This window comes from Lissotriton vulgaris, unplaced genomic scaffold (assembly GCF_964263255.1).
Source record: "Lissotriton vulgaris unplaced genomic scaffold, aLisVul1.2 SCAFFOLD_10253, whole genome shotgun sequence".
Classification (NCBI taxonomy): Eukaryota; Metazoa; Chordata; class Amphibia; order Caudata; family Salamandridae; genus Lissotriton; species Lissotriton vulgaris.
In genome coordinates, this window is record NW_028249624.1 from 19,909 (window position 1) to 30,601 (window position 10,693).

The following is a 10,693-nucleotide window of genomic DNA, read 5'->3' on the forward strand; positions in this document are numbered from 1 at the left end:
CTTTACTAAAACTTTGGTTTTAAAAACACTAGATAAGAATTTGTAGAGTCATAAGGCAAACGTTGTTTATAAGTTAAATGAGAATCATTGCAGTAACTCCATCCATTTTCAGATTTTAAGTAGCATGTATAATGTCCTGAGGTGGTCGAAGATCCATCATGATAAATAATAGCTTCAGTTGTAAAGGTCCTTCCAGAAATTGATAACTGAGAAGCCACAAAATTTTTGATAGAAGTTGTCAATTTAGTTCCATCAGGTCTACATCGTTGGAAAACTAAAATAATATACTGCCCATACCTTTGTATAAATAATGTGGACAGCATTGTACAGTTACATTGGGTACACACCATATTATGATCTGCTGCTTTAACTAGATTTTTAAAAGACACTGATTTACAGTCTGGTAAAGTCAAATATATAAATCTTTCAGTGTCTATTGTAGTAGTACTTGATAAACTACAATTGTGGCAGTCATGCTGCCATTGATAAGAAAGACTGAAAAGATTATCTACATCTACACCTTCATCTTCCAAAACACCAAACATATACATTAAAAATTCCTGACAATCCTGCTGAATGTTCTGTGAAAATTTATCTTGACCAGAACACAAATCTAAAATATTTCGAATTTCTGTTACACTTTCTATTTGTGCTGTAACACTGCTACATTTCTGAAACACAGAATTCAATAAACCACACAATCTTTGATCCCGATTTTCAACAATCTGTTCTTGTAAACTTTTAAGAAAAAAAACAACATTAACCACTACATTAGCATAGCAGTTGACACCAGAACTGTTTTCAAACTGAAATCCAACAACATTTTCTCCACAATTCTTTTTCTTCCTGTTTTCAATTACAGTTTTCTCTACTTTTTGTCTTTTTGCAACTACCTCACTACAATTATCCTCATTTCTTCTTTTTCGGCCTACCACACGTTTTTCAAACAGAGGATATTGAGGCAAATGTGGAGCATACTCTCTTCTTAACCTATTGTATTCTTTAACACAATCTAGATCGGCAGAAATCTTTGTCTCATCACACGCAATCAAGTACAATCCTGATAAAGTTCTGACTCGAGATAATGCCACATATGCCATACCCTCTTTAAACACAGATCTTCCAATGTTCACCAATGCACTATCTACACTTAAACCTTGAGATTTATGAATTGTCACTGCATACGCCAAACAAACAGGAAACTGTTTTCGGCGAACATATAAGTCTTTTACAAGTAAAAATCTAGCAGAACAACGACTTATTTGTTGTACTTGTTCAATGCCATCAAATTTTATTTTTAAAAATTCAATTCCATCTCTATTTCTGTAATTCACAAAATCAACAACATAACCCATTGCTCCATTTACCAGACCGCTTTCAACATTTAAATTCCTTCTCAAAATGATACGACAATTTAAACACACATTCAGAGTCTTTTCAAAACCAGCTGTTTTTGAAATACTTTTCTCCAATGAATGCAATTTAGTTTTCAAATTTTCTGACAAAACAATTGTTGCACCCATATGCTCTATTTTATCTATTGCTTCCAGTTTCACAATCTCTTCATTTTCTAAGTCTAACATTTTTTGATTGAAGATGGAACATTCTTGCAGAGTTGGCATCAAACATATCCCAGATTTCTTCTCAGTCATTTTTTTAAAAATATTCTCTGGAAGAATGTTTTCATTTGCATACAAATTTGAAATTAATCGACTATGCAAAGCTTTTTTCCCTTTCTCAGTCATTTTTCCAATTCTTACATCTTGTAGAATATTTTTATAATCTTCATCCTTGGCCTGTCGCATATTTTGAAGCAGTTCAGCATATTTAAAATTTAGCCATATATTAACATTTCCAATGCTTCCAAGGGACTTCCTGGTATCTTCATGCGTGAGCATTTTAAACACTGGTTGTCCTTTTACTGGAGTCAACTGCAATAGATCTCCAAAAACAATAATGTGTTTTCCTCCAAATAACACATCATAGTCTGTTTTAAGAATTTCTTGCATTCTCAAATGCACAAAAGCAAGCATTAGATTTGAGACCATGCTTACTTCATCTATGATAAGAAGTTTCATTTTCTTCAAGACTCTTGAAACTTCAGAACACGCATCTCCAGATAGCTTGTTGTAATGCAATTTATTATCATGTTCAACTGGCAGCATCAATAAACGATGTAGAGTAATCCCTTTAATGTTATGTGCTGCCAGACCAGTTGGAGCAGTTACAACACAAGACAGTGGTGAATCAGTCCTTTTCTGCAGATAACTTGCAACGGCTTTAATTAGAAAACTTTTTCCTGTCCCCGCTTCTCCACTTACATACAGTCGGACAGGGTCAAATAATATACATGAGCACTCTTTTTTCTCATGTCTGAATCCATGTTCAATCTGCTCTGTGACTTCATCATATATCTTTTTCTGCTCAATGTTTAGTTGCGTTACCAAATCTTCTAAGTTAACTCCATCCTCTTGAGCTTGTTCCATAGCTCTTTCCACCTCATCCATGGCAGTGGCAGCTTCATTTTGGATAATTGGTCCTCCTAGTGGATCCTGGCTCAATGAAGTAGAACTCTGACTATCTTGAGAACTGTTTCTAGCTATCTCTTCAGCAATTGTGGTTTCTTGCTCCATTTCTTCATTCAACATTTGCAGATAATTTAGAAAAATAGGACATTCTATGGTATCCTTAGTTGCATTAAAAGAGTCTTCATAACAGAGAAAATCTCCAAGTAGTTCCTCTTCTGTACGCCATGGCTTAAAGAGTTGCAAAAGAGCTAAATAGTAAAATTCTCTTTTGTCTGGAACTTCACAACTCAATTTTCGATGATTAATCAAATGGCCTTTTTTCTGCTTCACTAGACATCCTTCATAGCCAATGAGTGCATATTTTCCATTATTGATATCTTCTGTGATGTTCCTCTTATAACTGTAGTTTTGAAGAACTTCATACAAACATGTGTTCTCAAGGTGAGTACTTCTATTTGGATAGTATGTATCCAACATATTTGTCTTCAAAATATCTGTACTGTTTGGTTCTTTTTCCGCCAAATATTCAATTTCTTGTACAGATTTCAAAACTCGGTTTCGTGTTGCAGCAAGACCAAGACTCACCCAAATGATTGTTCTTGATTTGGCATAGAGACTTGCTGATGATAACCGATCAGAACATTCATATGCTCCAATTTCTCGATGCGACAACATCTTCAGACTGAAACTGTATAATTTCTTGCTTAGACTCTTTTCATGTGAAATGTCCTCCCACATTTCCTTCAGTTCTGTCTTTTCTTTTTTGGTGATGTAAGATGTCACATATCGAGCCACAGCAATAGAGTTGTCAGCAACGAACTGAATATCCATGTTAGCATTCCACATGGACAAAATCACTGGGTTGTAATCGTTGATGTACTTAGATTCTTCATTTCTTTTCAAATTATATGTGTTTTTGGGAGATTTTCTCGTCACAGTATGTCGTAGAGATGACATCAAATTATTTACTCTTCCTTTAGAAATCACTGGTCGAGGAAATGCAAAACGACATTTCGTGTAGTACTTTTCCTTGTTTTTAAATTTTCGACGACAGTACTTTCCACAACGATGAGATTGAAAACGTAAAACTTGTTGCCTTAAATTGTTTTCTTCAGTAGATTTTGGAACAGCACATGTTGAATACTCTTCAATGAAACTCATCACTGTTTCATCTGAATCTGATCCAAATTTGGGTGCATCTTTAATCCACAACAACATATGTATATGAGGAGCACCTCTCGCTTGATATTCCTTCCTCCAAAAGAAATCCAAAACCTCTCCAAGGGGAGGATTTTTTTTGTTGGTAATAAAAGACATCATAGCTTCAAATCTATGATTAAAATATCTGCAAACATTCACTGGATCTAAAGAACACAGTTCTCCTGGTGTTTTCAATTCTATATTTGGTATGTTTTCATTTGCCTCTCGTAGAAATTGAAGTAAATCGTCCCAGGCATACTCAGCACAGCTAAGAGTGAGGAACCATGTAGGAGTTCCTAAGTTTCTTAGCATACATTTCAATTCTCCATGACGACGAAACCAATACTCGTTGGTTCCACGTTGACATGCCATGAGATTGATTAGCTGAGATTCCAAAATACTGTCTTGCAGATTAACTTTCTCCATAAAGTCCCTTGCACATACATTTTGCAAATGAGGTCCACTTTTTAATATATGATTAACTGCATAAGAAAGCCCAGACAAATCACTTTCAAACAGTAGATGAAATAAATATGGAATGCATTGACGAAACCTTGGATCTTCTGCATATAATCTTAGAGTCCGGTATTCAGCTGCAGGAATTTGAACTGGTCGATCATCATATCGTCCACCACAACCTGTTGGAAATAATTGTGGAAAACAACGAGCTTCCAAACTTTCTTCCCATACACTAATGGGACTTCCTTTTGCTGCCTTCATTTGAAACAAGTCAATTGCATTTCCCATTACTTCTTTGGAATGCAAAGGATGAACAGTATAATGTTCATATATTTCTTCAGTTCTAGACACATCAACTTTTTCAATTTGACCAACTGAAGAATCACTATCTTCTTCTGTAGCTGTTTCCTCTACTCCAACACTTACATGTTTGTAGTACTCATTGTTTTTAACTAAATACAACGTTGCCTTCTTGACTTTTTTAACATCCACTAAATCTTGCCAAATTTTCTTACTCTTTGTTGGAACCCCATTAACTAGAATAACTAAAGGATCTTCTTCTACTCTTTCTACACCAATTGTATTAATATTTTTCTTTACATCTAGAGGCAAATAAACAACTCTTCCCTTTAATCCTCTCAGTAAATCTGATGGAGGCAATTTCCCTGTCTTAGGCTCCATGCGAACAATAGCCTGAAAAGGATGGACACATTGAATCAAAATAGATTCATAAGTATTTAGATCCATCAATTCAGAAGGAATATCTATCAACTGAAGATTATTATAAACTGCTCTTGCAGGCATTCTATTTTCATTTAATTTTTTCAAACAATAAGTGCAAATACGCTGATCCAAACTCAAATCAAAAGAATTCTCCACCAACAAATAACTTACAAAATCCTCCCATTCACTATTATTTTCCAATTCACTTTTTGCATATAAATCAACTAACCTAGTCTGAATTTTATAATGAGTCCGTCGACAACACACACAAGTTACATTAGGCCTCTCACTTGATTTCACCTTAAACTTGATAATTTCCTCATCAAACTTTTCAATACTTGAAATTTGTCCATTATCTTCTGCATTACCATCCATTACTATATCTATTTCTACACTGTCCTCTTTGTTCCCAAAATAACAAAACTCAATTTCTTCACAAATAGTCTTCACATCCACTTCAGATCCATGCAAAAGAGCACTATTTAACTGTTTAAGCTTAAGTGCAGGACTTTTTGCATAATACAACTTCCTCACTAATTTCCTTACGTTATTATGATGCACTGCTAACATCCTAAAATGATGAAAAACACTCCGACAAACTTTTCTAGAAAGACATGCTAGTGAATGCCCTTGCAAACCTGTGCTTTCTCTCACTCTGCAAGGATCTAACTCTTGCAGGATCTTCATTTTTTGTTTGAGACTTTTTTTACTATATGTACGTAAGAAATTTCGAAGCAAATCAATTGATTCCTGTCGCACACTACAAATACTACTGCATTTCCATGTGTACACTGGACCCTTAGTACGTCTCCCTAAAACTTCATCAGCTAAGACCTCTTCTGCATCTCTAGATACAAGTTTCTCTTTTTCCATCACACAACTATCTTTCACCTCATATGCACGACCACTGGTGTCAACTGCATGCACCAAATCATTTTCCTGAAAGTAACTCTCCTCATTAAAAAAAGGCTCAGAACTTGAACTATGCATCCATTCACCAGAAAATACTTCACAAAAATTACTCCGATTAATAATTCTTTTCCATCTACTGTTCGATTTGAAAACATCCATTGCCTTATTAAGTATCCTAATTCTATTGATTATTAAAATAAATAATTTTTTCTTAACTTCAAAAGCCTGATCAACAATCTTTTCTACACTTTTCTTTTTCTTGTAAAAAGCAGCTTTTAGTTTACTTTTCTTTTCATTTTTTAGCAAATTTAAAACTACCCTATTGCGAAACATTCGCCTACGAATGTCCCTAAAAACATTTACCCTTCTATTGCTAACCATTCTCTTCTCTCCTGGTCCAATGGAAACATTTTTTGTGGGCTTCTCTTTCCTTTTTAGATTTGTTGACTTTTTCTGTATATTCACATTAGCAATTTCATTTTTTTTCCTACGACATATGTTGCGAAGAAAAGACTTAATTGGCTTACCAGAAGCTTTTCTGGTGTTTTTTGAAGTAGTTGTTGAAGAGGATTCCATAAACTCTGTTGTTGATGTTCTCCTTTTCCGTATGGTATTTTTGATATTTCTTTGCCTTGAAGGCATTTTTGCTTCCTTTTCAGAAGTTGATTTGAATCTGTTGTTCTGTTAAAAAAACACATGAAAGACCACTATTAGCAAACAACAAAGTAATGTTAAAAAGCAAACAATATAAACAATAAATTGCAACATATTTAAGTTTATACAATAGCAACTCATGGCTTTATTTTTAAAGGCCTTGCGCCACCAGTGCGTCACTTATTACCCATGTTTAAAGTCAAGCATCAGCTGCACATGGCATTCATAAATAAGGGCCAAATGCAAATACCAATCAATTGCACCCAAAAATCGATTTTTCAATAACATGTAAGAAACACTGCGCAAAACCTAAGTACAACCACTCAATATCATCAAACAAAGTCAGGGTCTGATTTATAAAGGCCTTGCGCCACCAGTGCGTCACTTATTACCCATGTTTAAAGTTTTGCATCGGCTGCACATGGCAATCATAAATAAGGGCCAAATACATATACCAATCAATTGCACCCAAAAATCGATTTTTGAATAACATGTAAGAAACACTGTGCAGAACCTATGTACAACCAATCAATATCATCAAACAAAGTCAGGGCCTTATTTATGAAAGCCTTGCGCCACCAGTGTGTCACTTATTACCCATGTTTAAAGTCATGCATCAGTTGCACATGGCAATCATAAATAAGGGCCAAATACATATACCAATCAATTGCACCCAAAAATCGATTTTTCAATAACATGTAAGAAACACGGCGCAGAACCTATGTACAACCAATCAATATCATCAAACAAAGTCAGGGCCTTATTTATGAAAGCCTTGCGCCACCAGTGCGTCACTTATTACCCATGTTTAAAGTCATGCATCAGCTGCACATGGCAATCATAAATAAGGGCCAAATACATATACCAATCAATTGCACCCAAAAATCGATTTTTCAATAACATGCAAGAAACACGGCGCAGAACCTATGTACAACCACTCAATATCATCAAACAAAGTCAGGCCTTATTTATGAAAGCCTTGCGCCACCAGTGCGTCACTTATTACCCATGTTTAAAGTCATGCATCAGTTGCACATGGCAATCATAAATAAGGGCCAAATACATATACCAATCAATTGCACCCAAAAATCGATTTTTGAATAACATGTAAGGAACACTGCACAGAACCTAAGTACAACCACTCAATATCATCAAACAAAGTCAGGCCTTATTTATGAAAGCCTTGCGCCACCAGTGCGTCACGTATTACCCATGTTTAAAGTCATGCATCAGCTGCACATGGCAATCATAAATTAGGGCAAAATACATATACCAATCAATTGCACCCAAAAATCGATTTTTGAATAACATGTAAGGAACACTGCACAGAACCTAAGTACAACCACTCAATATCATCAAACAAAGTCAGGCCTTATTTATGAAAGCCTTGCGCCACCAGTGCGTCACTTATTACCCATGTTTAAAGTCATGCATCAGTTGCACATGGCAATCATAAATAAGGGCCAAATACATATACCAATCAATTGCACCCAAAAATCGATTTTTGAATAACATGTAAGAAACACTGCGCAAAACCTAAGTACAACCACTCAATATCATCAAACAAAGTCAGGGCCTTATTTATGAAAGCCTTGCGCCACCAGTGCGTCACTTATTACCCATGTTTAAAATCATGCATCAGTTTCACATGGCAATCATAAATAAGGGCCAAATACATATACCAATCAATTGCACCCAAAAATCGATTTTTGAATAACATGTAAGGAACACTGCACAGAACCTAAGTACAACCACTCAATATCATCAAACAAAGTCAGGCCTTATTTATGAAAGCCTTGCGCCACCAGTGCGTCACTTATTACCCATGTTTAAAGTCATGCATCAGTTGCACATGGCAATCATAAATAAGGGCCAAATACATATACCAATCAATTGCACCCAAAAATCGATTTTTGAATAACATGTAAGGAACACTGCACAGAACCTATGTACAACCAATCAATATCATCAAACAAAGTCAGAGCCTTATTTATGAAAGCCTTGCGCCACCAGTGCGTCACTTATTACCCATGTTTAAAGTCATGCATCAGCTGCACATGGCAATCATAAATAAGGGCCAAATACATATACCAATCAATTGCACCCAAAAATCGATTTTTGAATAACATGTAAGGAACACTGCACAGAACCTAAGTACAACCACTCAATATCATCAAACAAAGTCAGGCCTTATTTATGAAAGCCTTGCGCCACCAGTGCGTCACTTATTACCCATGTTTAAAGTCATGCATCAGTTGCACATGGCAATCATAAATTAGGGCAAAATACATATACTAATCAATTGCACCCAAAAATCGATTTTTCAATAACATGTAAGAAACACGGCGCAGAACCTAAGTACAACCAATCAATATCATCAAACAAAGTCAGGGCCTTATTTATGAAAGCCTTGCGCCACCAGTGCGTCACTTATTACCCATGTTTAAAGTCATGCATCAGCTGCACATGGCATTCATAAATAAGGGCCAAATACATATACCAATCAATTGCACCCAAAAATCGATTTTTGAATAACATGTAAGGAACACTGCACAGAACCTAAGTACAACCACTCAATATCATCAAACAAAGTCAGGGCCTTATTTATGAAAGCCTTGCGCCACCAGTGCGTCACTTATTACCCATGTTTAAAGTCATGCATCAGCTGCACATGGCATTCATAAATAAGGGCCAAATACATATACCAATCAATTGCACCCAAAAATCGATTTTTCAATAACATGTAAGAAACACTGCACAGAACCTAACTACAACCACTCAATATCATCAAACAAAGTCAGGGCCTCATTTATAAAAGCCTGGCGCCACCAGTGCATCACTTATTACCCATGTTTAAAGTCATGCATCAACTGCACATGGCAATCATAAAAAAGGCCAAATAAAAATACCATTCATTTGCACCCAAAATCGATTTTTAAATAACATGTAAAAAACACTGCGCAGGACTTATATACTAACATACAATTTCACTTCTAAAACATAACTATCTGCTTCCAAATATTCTCCATAGAGAAAATAAATCTCTATCTAAATTAAATGAATCATTACTTACCTTTAGAAATGCTTTTGGAGATTGAAAACAGTGTCAGACACACACACCAATTTTTCTTTAGCAGAGGAGAAGGTGTGCTCTCAATACACTGAAACCAAGACTGGCATAGAAAATCTCTATCTTTGTACACATATGCCTTAATTCAACCAATGAAAACTCTTCCCTCACTATTTTCAAACCAACACCCATCCCCCTCTCAAACCTTTCTATCTGTTACCATAGCAACTCCCTCCTAACTGAACTGTAAGGTTCAAAAGTTTATCTTACAATGTTGCAAATTAACTCAGCAAGGATGTTTGACCTGTCAATACAGCAGCCTATACAGGGTATTTTTGCTTTTGGTGACTTTTTTTAAACCATTCAAATTGCTTCTTTCACACAACATAACCATACACCCTAACTTTCAGTTTTCAACTATCTGAATCCACCAATCATTGCTAGTGATTCAAGAGCACAGAAACTCCACAATTATTTTTTTGTGAACTCCTACTGTTCCAACTGCCATTTCATTCCCACACTTCATCTGACTGGACCAGAACCTTCTCACATCATGTACTCTGTCTGGGTTATTGGACATAGCTACATCCACTGGGCTCAAAGGTATGCAGCTAGCAGAAATTTTCATAACCTTGATTTATCAAATGTGGAAATCAAGTGGATTGGCCACAGAGGATTAAAATGTCACCAATTGATACCATTGGTGAAAACCTTTTTGCATCTGCCAGAACCTGACCTTATAATTGTGCACTGTGGTGGAAACGATCTAGGCACATTAACTGGGGTAGGTCTGGAAATGCTATTAAAGGACACCTTTCATCAATTGATGATACTTTTTCCCCACACTGCCTTGGTATATTCCAATATATGCCAAAGACAGAAATGGAACTGGTCCAACCAATTTGGTCCACAATTTGAGAAAGCACGGAAACATGTAAATAAATCTGTTTCTGCTTACATGAGAGACTATGGAATGGGTTCATTATACAATAATAACTTGCGTTACAACATGCAAGACATCTACAGAGGAGATGGAGTGCACTTCTCAGATGAGGGGAATAGAATATTCCTCCTGAATTTAAGAATGTGTATTGGAACCTACTTGTAGGTACCTAAATCAACCACAGAACCCAAAAGCTCTTTTCAG

At 35.8% G+C, this 10,693-nt stretch overlaps 1 protein-coding gene across 1 annotated transcript; it reads right to left on the minus strand.

Annotated features, from left to right (window-relative positions):
- Positions 1-860: 860 nt before the first annotated feature.
- Positions 861-9,654, minus strand: LOC147663520 (uncharacterized; the record flags this gene model as incomplete). The annotated part of the gene is made up of 2 exons (XM_086950393.1): positions 9,550-9,654; positions 861-6,503 (listed from the first exon to the last, which is right to left on the minus strand). A coding segment is annotated over exon 2 (5,604 nt), but the record flags the coding sequence as incomplete, so codon positions are not given.
- Positions 9,655-10,693: the final 1,039 nt, after the last annotated feature.